This window comes from Saccoglossus kowalevskii, chromosome 11 (assembly GCF_978046115.1).
Source record: "Saccoglossus kowalevskii chromosome 11, keSacKowa6.1, whole genome shotgun sequence".
Taxonomy (NCBI): Eukaryota; Metazoa; Hemichordata; class Enteropneusta; family Harrimaniidae; genus Saccoglossus; species Saccoglossus kowalevskii.
The window spans coordinates 13,118,395-13,141,574 of NC_140651.1; the positions used below are offsets into that span (position 1 = coordinate 13,118,395).

General features: G+C 33.5%; 2 protein-coding genes across 2 annotated transcripts; one reads left to right on the forward strand and one right to left on the reverse strand.

Annotated features, from left to right (window-relative positions):
* Positions 1 to 1,729: 1,729 nt before the first annotated feature.
* Positions 1,730 to 11,519, forward strand: LOC100369602 (microtubule-associated tyrosine carboxypeptidase 1-like). The gene is made up of 6 exons (XM_006812991.3): positions 1,730 to 1,895; positions 2,753 to 3,257; positions 3,998 to 4,148; positions 4,589 to 4,757; positions 7,091 to 7,258; positions 10,954 to 11,519. Exons 2-6 carry the CDS (start codon positions 2,812 to 2,814, stop codon positions 11,448 to 11,450), a joined length of 1,431 nt encoding a protein of 476 aa, XP_006813054.3. The 5' UTR covers positions 1,730 to 1,895; positions 2,753 to 2,811; the 3' UTR covers positions 11,451 to 11,519.
* A 5,898-nt stretch (positions 11,520 to 17,417) lies between these two features.
* On the reverse strand, positions 17,418 to 22,963 carry LOC100366871 (ubiquinone biosynthesis O-methyltransferase, mitochondrial-like). The gene is made up of 5 exons (XM_006821070.3): positions 22,765 to 22,963; positions 21,578 to 21,848; positions 20,303 to 20,545; positions 19,082 to 19,238; positions 17,418 to 18,350 (listed from the first exon to the last, which is right to left on the reverse strand). Exons 1-5 carry the CDS (start codon positions 22,896 to 22,898, stop codon positions 18,169 to 18,171), a joined length of 987 nt encoding a protein of 328 aa, XP_006821133.2. The 5' UTR covers positions 22,899 to 22,963; the 3' UTR covers positions 17,418 to 18,168.
* Positions 22,964 to 23,180: the final 217 nt, after the last annotated feature.

Consider the following 23,180-nt stretch of genomic DNA (forward strand, 5'->3'; position numbering starts at 1 on the left):
ACAGTAGATAAAATAGTCAAATATTCATAACTAATTCCAGCAGTGACACTCACAGAAATATGATACTCCTGTTTATTCCTGGTACCCGATTTCTCAAACAATTACCCTCTTTCTATTTACACTAAATCCATGAAAAAATTACAAGGAAATCTCTGATAACATATACTGTATAGACCATGTTAGCAACTGAAAGGATTCCAGGCGTGACAACTCCTGAATTCTTGTTCACTTTCATTTCAATATCCACATAGCATTTTGGACCAGTTTCTTTCACACAAAACGTCGGCATAGCAACAATTTCATCCAACAGGAATAAAGCATAGGGCGAGCGAATATATTATGTAAGTGTACAGTAAGGCCAGACTTTTTTTATTCCTTGTTTCGCGAGTTTTTTAAGACAATTTTTTTGAAGAGGGCAGAAAAAAAATAAAATTAATTCTTTTTTCCATTAGATTTGTGTGATTCCCAAAGAAATGTAAGTGAGATCATTGATCGGAGAGAAGAAATGAAGAAACATTTAATTCCATGTATAACCTTGTTTCTCATCTGCGCGAGACTTCGGTACTTTGATCATGATACTCCTACGAAAATGCAACTTGGATTTGGTATGCGGCGGGCGATAAAAATAATATTTGTTTAGCTTTTTTTGCGCCCACAAGTCGGCGGGCGCGAGAAATTACGCTGAAATAAAATTATATTTTTATTTCATTTTCGGCTTCTGTTCATTCGGCGGATTCGCGAAACAAGAGATAATAAAAGTCTGGCCTAATTATATTCAGTTGAGTCAGTGCCGGACACTTTGCAGCAATGTTTATTTACATGTCTATTGTAAAAATACTATATTTTCGCTATTTTCCTTAAAGGGGTGATTCAATGAAAACTAAGTCCACTGGCAGAATATAGATTTTTTTCATATACATGTATTTTATATTCAATTCGTCAAAAGTAAGTGACAATAGTATCCATACAAAACACCCAGTAAAACATCTTTTCGAGAAAATTAATTCAAGCTAAAAGTATTTTACAGTATTTTGCGCTTTAAATGAGGACAGTCGCGTGGCGAAAGAAATTGCAGCCACTGTATATGACGGTGTAAGTCGGAAAAACGGATACAGTCGACTGCGCCAGGATAGGGGGCGTGGTTACGACACAAGAAATATCTCAAATTTACTCGAATATGATTTATTATATTTCAGAGGGACACAGATCGAAAAAGGGAAACGTTTTAGTGGGCATTTCATGGGGTCGTCACCTGCGCATGCGCGGGAATTGAGTCCCAAGCAACGATAACAACGCACGCTAAACACACAAAGGCTCACTGGTAAAGAAATGTTTGTAAACAACGAAACGCTATGGTCGTTCACCACATGCGCATGCAAAGATGGCGACTCCCCGCTTTAAGTATGATAAAACCTTTTTTTATTTTTTGAGCGAAAAATAGTTCGTCGACTTCACTTTTTATCTCATTTTGTGAACGACATGACACAAAACCACAATCTCTCTCTCTATACATGTTGTAGTACTGAACGTCAGCCATAAGTGTGCATCTCCCAGTGTTTTTAGTATACTTGACTTGACTGTTTGCTTCTTAAGTTGCATACATAACACTTATTTATCTCCACAATCTGCCCCTACAGCATACACTGCCGTGTTCACAGGTGTACGTGGACGAACTAGTGATGGTTTTCCGAGATGGGTTCTGCAAGAATTCCGTATTTCGCGGGATACAGATTGTGAGATCACAGAGCGGTCGTGCGCATGCCCACTTCTCCTGGTTACAAAATGGCTTCCCTGGTTGCGTAAGTGCCGGTGACTTGTTGCTCCGTCATGAGTTTACCAACATTTCTTGACTTCTTCGCAGCGTAGAATTATTTCACCGATTAGAGTCGGGAAAAGTACGTATTCTTTTCACTTCCACCCTCGTAAGTGCCCCGTCCTCAAGACTTGAGTGGGCGTGATCGAGCGACGCGTTCGATTGTCAGATTTGACCCTTTGCTCCGTCTCATTGTTTATTTTTGTGTATAAGGTTTTAACAATCATCTCTTTCTCTGTCCAACAATACCTCAGCTGTGCGGTGACATTACATGTAGGGTATGTCTTTGAAATATCCATTAAAATAGACATTGTCTGTGTTGGATTCATGCTTATGCTAACCGGTCTCCTCCATGAATCTGAAGTTGCACAGTCTGTCCGGCATTACCAAGTCGCTATCATCTCTACGAGTGTGTACATACAGTCGCGCCTTTCATAGTCAAAATGAAAATACACATTTTTTAATTCACTCTCGCCATGTAGGTACAATTTTTTTTAACAAGTCAGCGCTTGAACTTCGCATTCTAGAGGCAGTGCGCCGAACTATTGTTTCATCCCTGTTTTCATTAACTTGAATGGAAATACGGACAACGTTACCGCAGTTATAAACTCGTCATATTTGTGTTTCTGGGCAACACCAGTTGTGTAAAACATTTTTGACTGGACCTAACTTAACCCTGTCAAAGATATTTCTTTAAAAAAGTTTAATATTTTTGTTTATTTTTTAAGAATTTTCATGCGCACTAAACTAATGTAATTTTTGCTGTCATCTGAAATTATTACTATTCTGTCAGGACACATCAAGTTGTCCTTTAATCATCGATTTTTAAAATTTAATTTCCTGATAAAATGTAGCATATTTCCATAGACCCTCTATGATATACCTCATATTATTTTTAATTTCTTGTAACGTTTTTTTTTTATTTCCTTTTCGTAACAGTCATAATAAGTATATGATGCTGAGTTGTTTGAAATCACTTTGAAATTTCTGAGGGAAGAATGAAGAAGAAAAAGAAAGGGAAGAAAAGTGGGAGGGGGCATAGCTGCAGAGTGAGAATCACGCCAAATAGGACCAGCATTAAGACTTATGACACCACTCCGAAGAAATACTGTACCAAGTTTGACATTTTGAATCTTGAGGAACAGAAGCATCGATTCTTGACATACGGACTTGTTCCAAGATTTGAGCTTGTCGGGTCGCCTGAGAGAATCCAGGGCGTGCTAAGTACTAAGAGAGCGCAAATACGTTTCCAGTACATGAAAGAAGCACGGCGAATCATTGATTATGTTCATGAGAATTACGGATCTGCCGAGGAATTCATGACGCAGTCTTTTGGGGAAAGAATAACTGTCGATGAGGCATCATCTTTATTGAGCAATTATATTAAAGAAAATACGGTGGATGGGATGCTGACAATTGGATGGAGTAAAGACCTTAGTTGCACGTAAGAAAACAAACTTAATTTAATGTGTATTTCAAATATAACACAAAATATACAGAAAATGAGCTCAAACAAAAATCATGCTTGAATTTCCATCTCAGAAACGTAACATGAGTGCCACTAATATGATATGATCTTGTTGTGAAAATTAAACTTTTAGAATTTAAATTGGGATTGGGAATTATTTACCTATAGGCATTCAGTTATGACCAATGCTGTAACAGTTACAGGGAAATTGTTCTGTGATCATATGTTAAAAGATGACACTTGTTTTATTTATAAATTTATTGCAAACAGTTGATCAATTAATTTATATCATTTACAGGACCTTGTCCTAGGATTTTTTAAAAATTAGAACCTATCTGGACTAAACATTTCTAAATAATCAGTAAATCACTATTTTCTCTTCAATGAATTGAAATACAAACTACATCTACACATAATGTTATTTATTAGTATTCACGATTTCATGCATAACTACAACTGGTATCTTAAAAAACTAATAGACTACTACCGGTAATTAACATTTTCCATAAAGCTATCGTATTTTTAAATTAGTAGCTTAGCTAATTTCAGTGTTGCTTTCTAATATATATTCTCACACATCAACACCCTTATGTGTGAATTTCTGTGTTTTTTGCTGTTCAGTGTTCTTGCATACAAACTTCCTAGTTTCAGCAACCATTGTGAAAGTATATATATTACATGGTTACAACTGCTTTTAATTTTGATTGTATTCCCAGTGCAAGAATGTCAAGCAATGGTCCACATACAAAACTGAATAAACCGGAAGCGAGAAAGTTTTCTTTGTGGATCAAAGATTCCGTGGATAATACGTATCTGAGGCAGCAAGGTATTCTGTGTCTTGCCAACCATGAAATTGGAACGCATTTAGTATCCTTTCATTTTTACATAACAATAGTTTTTTGTTGTTGTTGAAATAATGTATATAACAGTAAAACCATATCATTCCCATAAATGAGAGAGGGCTATTTTCTTATTTAATGTATTTAGCTCTAATCAATTTTTTTGGTGGTGATTACAATATTCAAAAAAATTTGATCACCAAGCTTATTTTTGCACCAAAAATAGATCAAATATCCATTAAAATGATTTTTAAATTCATCATTACTTTCTATGATAAAACAATATCATCAATTTGTTTGATTACATATTTGTGAAAAAATTATATTTGTACTTTTGGTTGTCATGAATTATTGAATGGAAAATCACTTATTTCTTTTCAGTGGTTCTTCACTGAGCCTGCAAACAGCACAGCATTAGCTATTACATAATTTCATAAACCAGGTAAATACCTTAATGTCACTGTTTAGTTTCGTTCCATGAATGATGGTCTTCAACCATGGTATTCCTGTCGTGATAAGTTTGGTTTGAGAGGAACCAAATCCCAAGATTTGCTGGAGACTGAAGAAGGGCTTGCTACCATCAACACATACTTTAATGCTAACATTCCAATTTTCTTCACGCAAGCTTTAACTTACTGTGAGTATGACTAATATTTCTATTTTCTGTGAACTGCATTTCTTTTGCCTTTTATTCAAATCAAACTACTGTAAAACATGTCTTTTTAGCTGGCATGTTATTTTAGCCAATTAAGCTAATCTGTAATTTCGCTAATTCAAGATGTGGCCAATAGAGTATATTCTCACAATGAGATAGTCAACACTTTAGCTAAATTAAGATTCTGTTGATTCATGCCAAGAGTCAAATCCGCTAAAATTGCATGCAGCTATTTCAACGTGTTCTACAGTAGTTTAGCACAAAAAAGTGAATTGTTTTGTTTACGGCAACCATAACCAATACATAGTTTTTGGGCAAATCAAAACGTTTATTGAATGGAAATTAGTCCAAAAATGGTTATTTTATGCAAATTCGCTATGGTCATTCCTTGTTCTAGTTATTTTATCACTTACTTACTTTTAGTGAACAAGTATTTATGACAACAAACTAAGTATAAATATCATTCTGGTTACAGTGAAGGACATTAAACTGGGGATGTTATAAAAGTTTATAAATTTTTTAAAATCAAAATGACAGATAGTAACCAATCCAGAAATTATTTGGCGACATCATCGCGAGTTCTAATTAATATTAATCAGCAATCAGTCATCCTCCAATCAGCATGTTATTCATTTTGAATAAGTAGACGATCTCAGTCACTTGAAGGCTTGCTCGCTCATTATGGACATGGAAAATATGAAGCCCTAAGCCAATCATTATTAAATATTTGAATTTGAATGAAAGCTGATGATGATTACAAATTGTTATAAGTATGTTTGTAAACTAAAGTACGGCTTACTGCTTTTCACTGTATTTTCATAGATTTCAAGTTTATAAGAAATTATTTTTAACATAAGTTTAGAAGCGTTATAAGTGCATATGTACCAGTGTGGAAAACATTTTACGTCTTTCAATTTATGATAGTTGTTCTGTGATTGACATGTGCATGAGTGATTGAATAATTGAATATATTCCTCTTTGGTCTGTGCAGTACGGACAGCTTATTGTCTTTTTACACCTTTAGTCTTTCTAAGAGAACTCATTCTTTTATACCCGTACAACATTTGTTATTTATACAAGCTTTTATACTAGACTTGAATAACGAGTAGTCATAAAGCTTTCTTTTTTCAATTTTAAAGACAGACAATAAAATCATATGGGCACAACTGTACGAAAACAAATATGTTTTTTGTCTTTTTAGTAGTGTCCTTTTATTTTTAAGTAAACTGTACTGTATTTAAGTGTATTTAGAGAAGTGGGTGATACGTGTTGGGAATATCCCAGTGCTGTTTAATAAAGCATCCCCATGGTATGACTATTGTCTTGTTAAGTTAAATTGTTGTTGTGGGCAACGACTTAGACCTTCACAAAATATGTGATTCCCCAGCACTGACAGTGCCACTACAAATGTTTGCAAAAAAAAAAAATTGAGCTAAATTTATTATTTTTCACCTTCTTGTGGAGAGTTCAGTGCAAGCAAAAATACTTGTCAATACCTGTTGTTTATTAGAGATCCTAGGGGATCCTATACCGAGAGAACCACCAGAATAAAAGTTTGTCCACTTGTAAAAGTGGTTATATAAACTGAAGTCATATTTTCGCTATATAATAAATTAAGGAGATTATGAAGTGAACATTGTTTTCAAAGGAAGTAAAGACAGCTGATTTACACTGGAATGGTGAACTTTTAATATGTATGTTAATCTTCAGGACTTGTGTACCACCACAATTGTTGTTGCTATGCTACGCTGCTATCAATGAGTCATCTTAGTCCAATTCTAGTTTATTGAACTTCAGAAATTTGTTTTTGAACATTTTGTCTAAGAAGTTCATAAGAAAGCTCAAAGCAAATACTTCAGAAGTGACTTGGCTAAAAAAATTTTAAATTGTGATGTTTCTGGTCATAAATTTGCGCTGTTAAGCAGTGCTTCTCGACCCCAAAATGTAGCATGAGATAATACTTTCTTGTTGTTTAAACAACTAATCTCCCATTTTTTAATTTAGGAAGAAAATAAACTGCAAAGTAATCCAATCAACAACTTCACACTTTAACCTTTTGATCACACAATTTAACTTATAGTCTGCTTTTTTTCACAAATTTCGGCCCAAAATTTAGAAAATGTAAACAAATTTAAGTAGGGAAAAAAATTTGGTGCTCAAAGATGCTCACTGGGTTTTAAATTTCTAAATTTTCATCTAAACATTGGATTTGTAATTTGAAATGTTTACATACATTTAATTCAGCAAATTTAAAAACTTATGAATAATTAATGCATTTTACATTAAATTTGAATTATTTGTTTTTATATTCACAGATACATCGTGTAAAGCCACAGAAATGTCCTTTGAGGAGCTATACGATCATTTACAGCATTATTTACAACATCCAGAACACAGATGGAGACATGTGATGAGAGTAAAACGAGGATTGGAGAATCCTAATGCATTAGGAGGGTACGGCAAAGATCAGTGCTACTTTGCAGGTCAGAACATAATTTTAAAAGGGGAACTGCGAGCAAACAACATAATGCTCCCAGAGAAAGAGTTCCACAAATGTAGGAGAATGCAGTTTACAGTTTTTTCACATTCTTTCAAAAGTGGCTATGTTGTCATACTTTACCCATAATCCCTTGCTGGACAATCAAGATACTGATGAAAAGTTATATGAAAAACAATTTAAGGTAGAGATGCAGTTTATTTGTGAATTTCAATCAAAAATATTTTTTTTCGTTTTTTATATAGATTTTTATCTAAAGAACATTCTGTGAAAATTTGACCAATGAATTCTTATTAGAACACCGTTAAAATTGCTGGTTATTTTCTGATTAAAAATAAAAAACACTCACACGTGGCAATGTTTATGTCCAATTGTCTAATTTGCATGAGTAATCAAATAACAGGACCTTTGATTGACAGTATGCAAATCGAGATTGTACGGGTCATTCAATTCACGCGCATGTGCAATTATTCTCAAATCAGTTATCGCTCGCTAGCAAACCATACATTATATTTCCTCAGCGTTTTTTCCTAATTTTTATCATTACATTATGCGTGGTGTGAAAAGAAAGAGAGGTAGAAAAAAGATTCAGTGATTTCTATGTCGGAAGAGGCAAAAGCTACACTGAAGGCATCAGCCCGCCGAACGAAAAACAAAATCGATGTGAGCGTCCAAACGTGACTTTCCCTGAAGGCGTGAATCCGAGTTTCTGATTGAGAGATTATATTTTTAAATAATTGTTCTCAAAAAATAAACTGAGCATGTGAAGAATAATTTAACATTGTTTACAGTGATAATTGCTCATTGTCGAAACGAAGCTTACCCATTCACGCTAGTCACAATAAAGATCATACTCTTGAATAGGCGTCAATGACTACGGTAAAACTTAGACTCTATTTTAGGCATCAGGAATGATTGAAATGTCCGAAAATGACGCCAAAATACACCTTAAAAGTCCTATTTTATTTTTTTCTAAATCCCATTCCGAATTTACGGCAGAATCTGGTCCCTAAAATAAGGGACACGTGAGCTTTGATTCTAACCGGATATATTGCACTGGGTCGGGGAGATACAAACTTTCCGATCATTCGCAAGTTTTGCTAGGTGGTGCAAGACAGCTTTGTTTGCAACCGGACGAACTCTGTTTAATTCAATGAAGCAAACAACTGACAATGCTAAAATAAATTGCAGAGGTACGCTAAAATTAATTGAAAACAAGCAAATAATTTCAATGAAAAATAAATCACAGAGAGAGGTAACTTGAAACATTAACAACTCTTTTGACGCGCTGAACGCTTCTCCGCGTCTGATGTTTTGTTTTCCTTGTCATAATACTTACTGATTGATGATTTTGTTTTGATTTTTGAGTTTTTTAGCCTGCAACTCTGCCACGACCTTTGCTTTTTCTTTTAACAAATATGTTGCAGTGGGAAAAATGGGATTGGAAAGGCTGAACAAAACTTCTGTGCCTCGCGTTTCGATTCTAGGATTACGCGATTATTCATTATTGTGCGTTCGCTTCCTGGAGTTGGTTCTCAATACTACATAAAAATCATCGAGGATAAATAATTTAATATCCCACTTTGTACTCTTCACGGTAAACCATAGGCTCTGAAATACTCGTAGATTTTTTATTGAAAATACATCGAGAGAAGCCATGATGTTTTGATCGTGATAAAAGGTCACCTTCCTAGGACCGCCCCCTGTTTAATAATTCATGAGATGACGTAATGTTTACTGGGCATTGACACATATTTTACCGACCCCACCAAAACACTGGTATGAATGACGTGTTTCTGATTTATATATTCAAGAGCAGTTGTTCTGGTCCAACGATTTTACATAAAATGTCTATGTCTATACGTTAACTTTCAATTTCAATAGTCTAGAAAGTATGACAAAGTATGACAAAGCAGTAATTGCCGGTTTAACGCACAAATATGCAAATTAGCCTTTTTCTCGTCTTCTATTTTTGGTGAATTCTTGGGTTTTAAATTAAAATAGCTGATAGACGCTTTGGCCATTTGCCTCGAAATTTTCACACATTATTGACAAGGTGTTCCCCCTTCAAAATGCGTCCGGACAGTTTATTACGGCGAGTGGAACAAAAATAACAAGTCCGCAATTAACATGGATATATAAATTATGCAAAAATAGAAAAGAGTGAACTTTGAGGTCATGCTGTGCGACTTTGAAAGCTGTTAGAGAGATGAGTGGACGCATTTGAATTAGTAGTATACCAAGGTATCCAGTGATGTAATTTTACCCACAAAAGGACTTGAAGTTTTTAAGCTAATTTTTTTTAAACCACTTTTGTCCAAAAAAGCATATTTGTGACCCAAAATCAAAAACGCATTCTGGATATTTAAAATAAAGACAAGTTTTACAAAGTTTGTATAATAAGCTTTCAGAAAATATATAACATGTTGGATATATAATATTACGATCTTCATTGTCTAATTACTCAATTAAAAAGCAAGCCAAATAAACTGCATCTCTACCTTAAATTGCATTTTCTTACATTTGTGCAGCTCTTTCTTCTAGAATCATTATGTTGTTTGCCTGGAATTTGATTTCAAGTCATGTACATGTACTATAAAACAGAAATACATAATCATTGGATTCAATTTGAGTAGATTTGATATGCAGGGATTATACCACTTTTGGCCATTTGAACTGTTTTTCTGGCCGTGTGTTCATTTCTGTAACTCCCCTGTTTGTTTTTTGTCTCTACGTATTTTTTGTAATTGCCACAGTTTTTTTTGTATGCATATTAGTAACATATGCAGATTGTTACTGACACATTTTTTTTTCATATACATATATACCATCTCATTAGCTGATGTGAAATTCACCTTGCATAACCGGAAGACCTGCTGGTTGTTGCATTAGACCGTAGTTCCAGTTGACGCTTATACATCACATTGACTTCCTTAAATTCTGTTATCATAGAAAGATGGTCATAAATAGCTAGGTTGAGTCGTCCCAATTGTTGCGTATGATTTCTATGGCAAAATACTTTGTAAAGGCTATGCTACCAAAAAGGCACTACAGCCATTACAAACTCTGGGAGGGGAGATTGTACAAAAACTGCTTAAATTATTTTCTTCTTGCTTATAATTGAACAGAATTGTTTTTTAGGATGATTATGCTGTAAACAATATTATGCCATATTTTTTTTTATTTATAAATATTCTATTTCTGTAAAATTCCCCGAAGGGTTTTATTTTCTTCACTCAGACCCCCCTCCAATTTCTGATAGGTCAGACCCTATGTGCATCTTGATTTTAAATCTAGACAATTTGCTATAGCCATAATTTCTATAGGAAATTTTGGTTATTGTTGAATAGTTTCACTCCAACATGATATAATAATAATACTTCATATAAACAATTATGTTACATGTACACTCGTTACTGACAATATTGTTCCTGTGCAGTGGAAATTATCCTGTCTGCAGTTAATTAAAATGTAAATTATGTTCCATATAAAACACCTGCAGCCATGTTTTCAACATACATTGGAGACAAATTTAAATTGGACAAAACAGATGTCTGATTCAGTTTCTGATTTATTACATCTCTAAACATTCTCTCTGGCCTATTTGGAAACTTAAATTGAAAAATCTAACTTCTTTTTTTATTTTTTATATATTTTTTATACATTTTATTTTTACTGTAGGTACTGTTGAAATACTTCGAAATATTGACAATATCGACTTCAATTTGTTGTATTCGGGTAAGATTTGCCTTGATGAGGTGAACCGAGTGCGACGAGTCGCCAGAACTAGATCGCTACGACTTCCGCATTTCATGCAAGACATAGAGCAGTACAAAAAACGACTCAAGTACATGGCTCGGATAAATGGTTTACTTTCTGACACGGTTGGGATTGGCTCAGCGAAAATTAAATCTACTCGTTGTCGAAGGACAGTATCATCTCAATCACGTTCCACCTCTACATCCACGCATCGAACTAGCATGGCAAGTTTAGAAACGGCCAGTCCAGCATTATCAAAATCACCAACTGAGTCACCTCTCCTGGTCCCATCACCACCTTCAAAGCCACCACTACGCTCAACATCGCCAATGAAATGCAAATCACCAATGAGGCGATTGTTGGACCGAAGGGCACAATCGTCAACAAGGCTGCCATCAATCGGGGACAACACAGATTAAAAAAAAAAATTATTAAATTAACTTTCCAATGAAAAAGTTTCAGGCTTTTAATTTTTAATATTCATAAAATATTATTCAAACAGGGTAACACTTGTACAGCTTATAAATTGTAAACAAAAATGGAAATGCCAAACACCCTATCACTTGTTTGTGTATTTGTGTACATGATCAGAAATAATATGATTGGTTATCACAGGTCACATGATACCAGTTAACCAATCACTAGAGACATTTTAATATCACCAATCATAAAGACAGAAGCTTTGAAATATTAAATAAGATATTGTTCAAGTTTTAAAAGAAATTTATTTTAAAGCTTTTTAAAACAAATATTATTTCCATCCTTACTGCTCAGATTTACTCTTGCCAAAAACGGTGACATGAATTATTTGGCTAATTTTTTTCATAAAACAATCGTTTTTGTTGATTGGTCTTTTGTATCCTCATCCTAAATTGGCTTTAATTTCTGTTTCCAAGAAATATGTACATAATATTTATTCTTCATAAGCTTTAAATACTTTATTTATAATATTGTGTGTACTCTCAATGTCCTTGGAAGTCATAATTTATATCACTTGTACTGCAATTGTAATGTGTGTGTGTTTACTGGTCAACTGCATTGATAATACCGGTATATTAAAAGTCATTTTTTCGTGATATGTAAATTTTCCTTAGTGTTGTGTTTGGTATGGGTTCCTTGCAACCTATACAGCAATACAGCACAGGTAAAATACATTATTTATGCAGTTGGATGACGATTGTAGTACTTCAATATGCTAATTAATTAATTAACTAATCAATTTGTTAAAGCTATTAAACTTAAGGCTGACCAATTATGATTCATCAAATTACACATATTAGGGTAAATGATAATAAAAAGATAAAACTCATGGTACATTTACGTAGATATAAATGATTGGTTAAATTAGATGTGTGGTTTGGTTTTATCAGTTCATTATTCAATGCATGATTATGCAAATTAATTCTAAATACTACTCTACCATTAAAATCAGAACTGATTTAAAGATTGGTGAAAATTTTCTGTTTACATTACAAAGCATTACTATATATAAATTATAGAGTACAATTCTATGTTGAGTCACTAGAGATGAATTCTGGGATATTTTTTCTGACCAGAGAGTAATAATTGACTCTAGAATCTATGAAGCATTTCACTTACTATACACTCCTTATGCCTAGAATCTTTGCAGTGTTCCACTCACTATACTTTACTTACGCCTGGAATCTATAAAGCGTTTCACTTACTATACTACTTTACTTATGCCTAGAATCTTCTTAGTGTTTCACTCACTATACTTTACTTATTCCTAGAATCTATGAAGCGTTCCACTCACTATAATTTACTTATGCCTAGAATCTATGAAGCGTTCCACTCACTATACTTTACTTATGCCTAGAATCTATGAAGCGTTCCACTCAGTATACTTTACTTACGCCTAGAATCTATGAAGCGTTCCACTCACTATACTTTACTTATGCCTCGAATCTATGAAGCGTTCCACTCACTATACTTTACTTATGCCTAGAATCTTCTCAGTGTTCCACTCAATATACTCTATACATGCTTAGAATCTATGAAGCGTTCCACTCACTATACTTTACTTACGCCTAGAATCCATGAAGCGTTCCACTCACTATACTTTACTTATGCCTAGAATCTATGAAGCGTTCCACTCAGTATACTTTACTTATGCCTAGAATCTATGAAGCGTTCCACTCACTATACTTTACTTATGCCTAGAATCTTCTCAGTGTTCCACTCGCTATACTCTACTTATGCCTAGAATCTTCTCAGTGTTCCACTCACTATACTTTACTTATGCCTAGAATCTATGAAGCGTTCCACTCACTATACTTTACTTATGCCTAGAATCTATGAAGCGTTCCACTCACTATACTTTACTTATGCCTAGAATCTTCTGTGTTCCATCACTATACTCTACTTATGCCTAGAATCTTCTGTGTTCCACTCACTATACTTTACTTATGCCTAGAATCTATGAAGCGTTCCACTCACTATACTTTACTTATGCCTAGAATCTTCTCAGTGTTCCACTCACTATACTCTACTTATGCCTAAAATCTTCTCAGTGTTCCACTCACTATACTTTACTTATGCCTAGAATCTATGAAGCGTTCCACTCACTATACTCTACTTATGCCTAAAATCTTCTCAGTATTCCACTCACTATACTTTACCTATGCCTAGAATCTATGAAGCGTTCCACTCACTATACTCTACTTATGCCTAAAATCTTCTCAGTGTTCCACTCACTATACTCTACTTATGCCTAGAATCTTCTCAGTGTTCCACTCACTATACTTTACTTATGCCTAGAATGTATGAAGCGTTTCACTCACTATACTCTACTTATGCCTAGAATCTTCTCAGTGTTTCACTCACTATACTTTACTTATGCCTAGAATCTTCTCAGTGTTCCACTCACTATACTCTACTTATGCCTAGAATCTATAAAGCATTCCACTTGATATACTCTACTTTTTCATCACAGTCAGCTATTGACCGTAGATGTGATTGGCTGAATAAACTTTCTATCAATGTGAACACATGCTAATGAACATTTGAGTATTTTATCTCTTTTATGCTTATGTCGATAGTGTGTGTTTGCATTAATCTAAATATGTAAATGACATACAAGCACCATGCCGAATAGATACTAGGTGAATTAGTAATTAATGGTTCCTAATTAAAATTTATGTATGTCAGGACCAATTTTGCTTCACTTTTTAAATGGTCTATTTACTTCTCATTCCACTTATAAATATGAAAGTTAATTACTGTGGAAATATTCTATTGTTGTGTGCAATTTTGCTATTTACACTGCATGGATATAATCAACAACAAAAATAAAATACATTTTTCTCCATATTTTGCAGGCAACTCGTAACAATCGGTGAAAAATAAATTTACATGAAATACAACCAAATCTGAGGGAACAATAAATTCCAGTACAAATAAAATAGTACTGTATTGATTCCATTTTGCTTTAATGAATACAGTATAGCATCTGCTATAATCACTCATGTTAATGTCTGGTTCAAATTTTAAATTATAGACCACTTGTGGCATGTGTGAATGTCAGTATTATGTCAGTATGTGAAGTTTATTTTCCCTAATTATAATCTTTGCAACTTTTTTGTATTCTACTTACACTTTTGAAATATATTATTCCTGTTTGAATTGCTAGTTTATCCTAACTGCCAAACATGATAGCATTATGAAATTTGCCTTTTCTTGGGAATATTATGTGAAAAACCATAATTGCTCTATTAGTAGCGCATGCACTGATGTGAATGACAGAAGTGTATCTCTGATCAAACTAAGACATTTTTAATGTTTAGCTATACAGTAACTTCAATTTTTTGGTTTTTTGTTCACTTATATTAGAGATTTGCTTCTGTTAAAATAATTACGAAATTTGATGTGCAAAATGCTAGAAATCTGTATTGTTAATTTCAATGATTTATGTCTCAAAGTTTCGTATCATTTCAACTCACCATTTGTTTATTGGAATTTAATTTTCTAATGCTTGCAGGTATTATTTACAAAGATTCCATGTATTTGAAATTAACACAAGGACAAATGATGTGGTTCATATACTAATCCCAAATAAAACTATAAAAGTGATCTCAGAGTGCAACTGAACACACTGATCACTACACAGCCAATACAATACGATTTTTGAGCTGTGTAAAACTATATACTTTTATTGATTGATATTTTTGTCACCATTGTATTATTAATTGTGCAATTTTTATTTGCGTACGGTGGCCCATTATTACAAATTCAACTGCATTTTTGAAATCCCAGTGCAGAAAAGTTTGTAGGTTTGGGCCGCAGTAATTACATGAAATATTAAAGACAATGCAGCTTTACAGTATGTCAATCATATATTTTCTCCCTAGTGAGAAATTTCAGCGATAATGTTTTCATTTGTTATTTACACAAAACTGACAGAAATTCCATATTTGCACTATTAGTATCACATGCGTTTAGTACAGGTGTGTATTATCAACCCAAATTATATTTTAATGACTTAACATACAATAGATAAAAGCTGGTCTTCTAATAGAGCAAATATGGTATTTCTATCAAAAGGTAAGCTTGGATGAATTCTACTGTAAGAAGCTTTAAACACAAGTGTCAATCTCAGTACTTTTTCACAAACAATTATCTCTTGTTATTTTATAATTTGTTTGTAAATTATGAATATTTATCTAATGCAAATCATGTTTTTTTTTGGGGGGGGGGGATTTTTACAACAATTAGAGTGTCCTGTCTATTTATGCAACAAGACCCCCTAGTTAAATTATCAATATACATACAAATTTTGTGCGAACAATGATGGCATTCAAATGGTAAAACTAATTACTGCTTAGTTGGAGGGTCTTGTTTACTGGTGCAAGACCACCTAGCTAAGCCACCAAAAAATACTAGTAAGTGCATTTAATCAGTTGCTAACCATAATAACAAATAGTTGCATATGCAGCTGTTTTCCTGGCCAAGGAAGCCAAGTCTACTTTAACAAGCTAATATATTGACTACAAAGAAGAAAGACTTCCTGGCACAAATAATTATGAACTTTAGAAGTAGGTTGTCATGTACTGCCCCAATGAGTCGCCATTATACTTTCTGCATACACTAATGTGTTTTCTATATTTACAAGTGCAAGTTCGAAGGAAGCACACAATATGAGCAAATCATGATTTGTTGTTTTTCTAAATAATGTTGCGCTTGTGGTCAAAAATTATTATTTCAAACAATAGCAATTAGTGATTTGGAGAGGGACAGGGGTACTGGTAATGGACACGTCTGATTTCAGGTACCGGGGTATTTATACAAACCACAATTACCGGTAGATTCATTTTGGTCTTCAAAACCAGTAAACTAGTGTGTTATGATTGACTTGAATGCCATAGTCAGTAACAAGTAATCTGGTATATCGCTTGAAAGAATGTTTTATTAAATTATTCAAAATAATTGTGATTTTTTTTTCTGTTGAATGGAACATTTTTTTGTGTGTAACTAAATGAGACATTTTTTTCATGAGGTTGTGATGAAAAGAAAATGTTGTCTTTCAATCACTAGGATATACAAGAGAAGTTTATACATGTATGCGATGAACATTTCATTTCTAGTTATGAAAATTGTGTGGTTTTCACGGAATTGCAAGACTATCACACATTTCTAGAAACATTGATTCAAATTAATGATTGTATCACCATTGCTTTGATGTCAGTTATATATCTTTATCTTATACATTCTTGCTAGCATATTAAATTCCCTATTATATGGAGATCATTGATGGTCTTGCAGGGAAAAAAAATAGCATTCATCAAGATTGTACCTCGTTTTGAATTACTGCAGCCTGCTGTAAAAGAAACAAATCGTGAGTTCACACATGTTGCAACACAAACATGTTAGAAAATGAAATTTGAACATGTGATCTAATAGGAAGCTGAAACTATCGACAGCATTCAGACATAATGAAAAGCATTTAAATTTTTAACGTTATAGAATTCCCGCAAGTTCTAACTATCAAATATTTCACGTACCCCGGTAATCCTAAGACCCCAATAAAGCTGCATGAATGCTTTCTGAGTGCAACTTTCATCTCTTGCCAAAAGCTCAATCGTTTTTCAGTATTAAGATATTTATTGATGAAATATATTGTTTAGTTTCTAAAACTGCTTGATAACCGAGTGATGTCAGTGCTTTAGATTTCTTCGTGGAATAATAAATGACAATTGAAAATTGGATGTACTACTGTTTTTTTTTTAATCTAATCCACATCTATATTTAAAGTGATTCAGTCAGTGCTAGTAGTGAATGAATTGTCTCTTACAACAAAAAACTCTTTTACATCAACAGTTCTGCTGACCAATACGTCTTGCATACTGCAAAAGTACTGACAAGATAAGAACTACTGTTCATTTGTTTATTTTAATCACCATATCCATTAGTTTATACATCTTCTAAATTTTTACCATTTCATGTCCAACTGATAATCATATTGCCGACGGGTGCAAGGCAAAAATTTCAGGAAAAAAAAAGTAAATGTTACGAAACAAATCCCACAACTTTGCAGTGTTCTTGTTGTGTTGTCACAGAATACACTTGTCAGCAATGACTTGTGCAATGACACACAAGCTTATTTTGGCTAAAATAGCCCTACTCCACCTTTTGTTTTTTTATTGATAATCATATTGGCAACAGGTCCTAAGCAAAAATTCCAAAACTTTCCAGTGTTCTTGTTGTGTTGTTACAGAATACACTGTCAGCAATGACTTGTGTAATGACACACTAGCTAATTTTGGCTAAAATAGCCCTACTCCACCTTTTTGTATTTTTATTGATAATCATATTGGCGACAGGTCCTAAGCAAAAATTCCAAAACTTTCCAGTGTTCTTGTTGTGTTGTTACAGAATACACTGTCAGCAATGACTTGTGTAATGACACACTGTTTTACTGTAAAACAGTTTGAAATATGTACCAGGTACGGTACATGCTATTTAGCAAATTTGTTTTTAGTTTTTGCTTAGAAATGCACCTTAAAATATTGTTTTGTTTTAAATACAAAAAATTCACACCGATCCATTCATGTTAACTTTTTAAAACTACAAAAATAAAAAAAATATGTGGACCATAACATCCGTTTAGATTGGACAGCAATACTATTTTTCAGTGTTCACGTCATCTTGCAATGTTTCTATGTTCTCTTCACCAATCTCAGGTTCTTTAAAATCACTCTTTACTGCATGGATTGCAAAGTTACAACTTGTATTTGAAATCCATGACCACTTCTTAAATACTGGGTCATAAATAATACCATGGACAAGGCGAATCACAAATCCATCTAAAAAAAAAAGAAGAAGATATTGATGTATTTGGAGTTGTTAACTGATAATATGAGAATACCCAGCACTGTATGCATGTAGGCAGAATACCAATCATAGTAGAGATTGATGTAATCCCACACTGCCTGAGTGCATACTTTTGCGGTATTCAAATGATAACCACATTATTATACTTCTATTCCTGGTTGTAGTCATAATTCAAAAAAACTCAAAATGCAAGCGATAAATTATTACGAGATTTACTTCTATGTACATGTAATTGTGACAGCATAATATTTTCATTCTATTTATTTGTTTTCGTGTTTAATTTAAATGTAAATGATGTAGTTTACTCCGAATAAAGAAAATTGTTAGTATTGGAACAAGTGCAAATGAATTTCAAGCTTATGCAAATGTGGCTTTTTTATGGAACGGTAAATTCTATTGTTTTGGGTGATAGATGTATAATAATATGCAATATTAATAAAGAAAGTACGGTATGAATTGTGGTCTAATTATTTAATTGATAGTTATGTAATACTCTCCTCTTCTATTTTACCTGTAACGTATTTGCTCCATTAAAGTGCATCTCCAAAAGAAGCACATACAAACAAAAAATTACTCAATTGTAGACCGAATCATTAAAATATGTTTTCCCCATAGAAACACACTTGCAATGTACTTGAGTGTGTGTGGTGATAATAGACCAAACACTGTATATATTATTACTACTCTTATCCTGAATACTCACATCTTTCTAACAGTGACTGTAATTCTTGTAAACTGACCAGTTTATCCCAGTTATGAGAACCTTTTGGTACGATATTGAAAGCTTCCGCTGCCACCACTGCAAATGCATACGCTATTGCTGTCTTATTGATACTGGTAACAAATATTGAACCACCAGGCTAGGAAAAAGAAAATATGCAAAACACAGAAAGAATAATTATTTTAGTTTGATTACCAAATAATGTCATGTAGACATTTGATGACATAATACCTGTAGGTATCATGGTATGTTATCCCAAATGTAAATATGAATAGTCATTAACACAGACGTATATTACTGTACTTGCTCGATTTAAAACATGTGCTTGTGTAAATGACAGAGAATTAGGGACGACGTCAAAAGATCAATGTCAGATAAAAAACTTATTTGCTTTAGTTTGGGGGTAGGGGGTTTTGACCTCAAAAAGTTTCCATCCTACAAAAACGATTTTATTTTTTAATGAAGTCAAAAAAATCCTTGAGTATTTGTAGTTCGTTTTTTTTCTATCCAATCATGGACAGAAATTACAGAAAATGAAAAAAAATAAACATCCAAGACGAGAAAATGGTTTGGTCCGAGTGTAAATATGTGTGTCAAATGAGGTGCATTTGTAAAGTCTTTTTACACCCACCCGACAACCAACTGCTATGCCATACTACTGTCCGATTATCCATTTGTATTTAATGGTGAATATAGTCTGACGCCATGACCAATATTTATCAATTAAGTTTGAGTGGGGGATGGGGGTGGGGTTTAAAAAAAACTAAAGGAATTAAGTTTTTTATCCGACATCGATCTTTTGATGTCGTCCTTTAGTCCATGGTTAAAATAAGATGTATTTCAATGACCTAACATACAATTGTAAATGCATTAACTATTCACCAGATTTTAATTTTGCTATTTTCGCTGATAAGTAAAATCAAAAACTCATCGTTTCCTTGACAAATTCATGAAAAGAAAACACAGTGAATATGCTCAAAACATCAAAATAATGAATATATCAGTGAAAATAAATAGTTTTACTGTGCAATTTTTGGATTATGTGGGCTTCTATTGAAGATGCGGTTGTAATAGAGCTAATACAGTACATGATAGAAATGGAAGTAGAAACCAGCAAGTTACACGTGTTTGAATTGGTGAAAGTAGTCAAGCCTGTCCAGGATAGACACATTGACAAAATCTACCTTTAATTAACTGACCCACCTTAACCAGATCACAGCAACTTTGTAAGAATGAACTTAAATCGCTGATATGTTCCAACACCTCGGATGCAACAACGGCATCATATTTCTCAATATCCGTAGCAACAAGATTCTCCACTTCTCCACAGATGTACCTGAGATTTTTACAGACAGCAGGGTCATGGAGAGAATGAAACTCGGCAACATCCAATAAATCGTCAGCCATGTCTATTCCAGTCACATTACCACCCAATCTTGCAAGTGGCTACGAAAACCAAGTAAAAGATTATGATTGAAATTTATTAAATATTTAGCTATAATTCTAAAATCATCTAGGTATAGGTAGGGTCATAGGGCGTTAGATTATTGTACATTCTTATGACAAATTAGACCCATTGATGATATTTTGTGAATGATATTTTGAATTAACAGCAATATAATTTTCTGAGAAATCAGAAATGGCAGATTAATTATAGAGTGTTTGTGGTTTACAGCACTGTCACTCATCAGTGGTAAACATAGTGGGAAGTATAAACCTAAATAGCATGATGAAAATAAACACAAAGTGAAAAAACATATCTACTCAATTATAACTCCTGTAACCATTTAAATTTTGCTATTAGGATTTTGACTATTTGATGAACTAATAGCATTCATGAGGACAAAATTACTCAGATGTCATTCTGACTCTTTTTACTGTCCTGGGGAAACGCGCACTGTTAAAAACATACTGTAAATACTTTTATTTTAGCTGGGATTAATTTTTGCTGAAAAGTCTTTTTGGCAGTTTTGTATGGAATTTATTTTCACTGATTTTTTGACAAGTTGAATATAAAATATAGAAAAACGGTATATTCGCTGAATTTCACTGAAAAGAGAATCTGCGAATTCTGTTTAAATAAAAAATTTTCATTGAGTGTATACTGCTTATTTTATTTAAAAATTTTCTTTTTTTAATATTATCACTATTTTTTTTAATTGTAGTTTTTTTTAAACCATTGTTGTGCTTTAGATAGTAATTTTTGTAAAAAGTGGTTAGTGTAAACATTTTAATTCCTCCTGAGGAATTTTAAGTGTTTCAATAAACGTATGCATTGCAATAAAAGTTATCAACAATTTCATCATATGGGACCCATATTTGGGGCAAGATTTGAGTGACAACTGAGCGATTTAATAAGGTAAATAATGCAAAATTTTGTATATGTACTTTTATGTCAAATTAGAAAATAAAGTAGAAAATAGCTTGAATATTCAGGCCAACAGGTGTACTTCTAATAAAGCAAATAGTGTATGATACCTCAGAAAGAATTCCCCCACCACAGCCAACGTCCAAAATCTCCATGCCTTTCAATGGTGTGGAGTTTTTCATGGGTCGACCACCTAACAGTCCATCTCGAATCAACGGCACCCTAAGTTTATTCAAAAGATGAAGTGCTTCAATGTTGCCAGTTTCATTCCACCACTCTTGTGATAATTGCTGGAATTTGTTGACCTCCTCACGGTCCATTGACGATCTGTCTGTTGAATGTGCTTCATCTTGGGATTCGCCAGTCAGGATATAAAATGACCTTTGAAAGAATACATATATTACTGTAAAATACTTCATTTCCGCTTGGAATTTATTTTCGCTGAAAGGCTGATTTAGTGAAAATAAAAAATTTAGCGAATATACTTTTTTTCCTATATTTCACATTCAACTCATCAAAAATCAGTGAAAATGAATTCCATACAAAACACCCAAAAAGCCTTTTCAGTGAAAATTAATTCCAGCGAAAATAAAGTATTTCACAGTATGAGAATACTATCAAGTGTACCGGTATATGTACATAGCTGTAGCAGTTCTGACAAAAATGCTAAATATTAATTTATAATATAACCAGTTAAATTAGAAATGACTCGTAATTTTTAAGCATCTTAGCCAATCAGCACATCCCTTACAGAGTGGCACCCGAGAACTAAGAATCTTTCTCATAATTTTTAATATTCAGTATGCACTGAAAGCAAAAATTACCTTACCAAAAAGTAGCATAAGACACCTAAATAATCCAAAATTCTGTGATTTTTTGTATATAACTTCCTTGTTACATGGCTTCGAAAAAATTGTACTTTTCAACTTTTTCTTTTTCAGAAACCCACTATAACACATTTAATAACATTCACATTCATTTTTTATGTGCACACAGCCTCGACATCCAACTTTGAACTTGACAAAGTTGCTCAAAGCCACACAGCATAGCAAGATCACAGTGTTGAGGGACTGTGGCCAGATATATAGTTGTATATGAAGACACTCCTCCTTCATCTATTGCTATAGCAACCAATTTCAACCATTTTGCCAACATAAGTTCATGTCACTATATTATTTTCTGATTTACAGCATCCTGCGTGCCAGCATCAGGAAAATTTAGAGATGAATCTATTCCTATACTTCTTAATTCTGACACATTACGTATTCTGCATGGAGCAGCGGAAGAGCAGCCTTACCGGTTTGATATTTTCATCATCGATGATAACTTTCTCCAAGTAGCTAGGGAAGGCTTTCGCCATCTTGCCACGGGATTGTAGGACTCTAGCACCCTTAGTTGCAAACATCGGCTACAAATCGATCTGAGAGACATCTTCGTCCCTTTCTCACAATTCACAAATATATTTGAAACTTGCTGTCACTGCCAGTGGTGATGATCGCAGTTTCATCAAGAAAAAATGTCAAAGTTCAATTGATAACCTTTGACTCTGCGAGTGCGAGTGAAATTTAAATAATCGGAAAAATTGCCGATCTCACAGCGCATTGTAAATTACGTTCAAAATATGCTACATTTGCATCAGAAGAGATTTACGACATTTATAATAACAATCTGACAGCGGCATATAACACGGAGTAAGTAAAATTAACAAACATA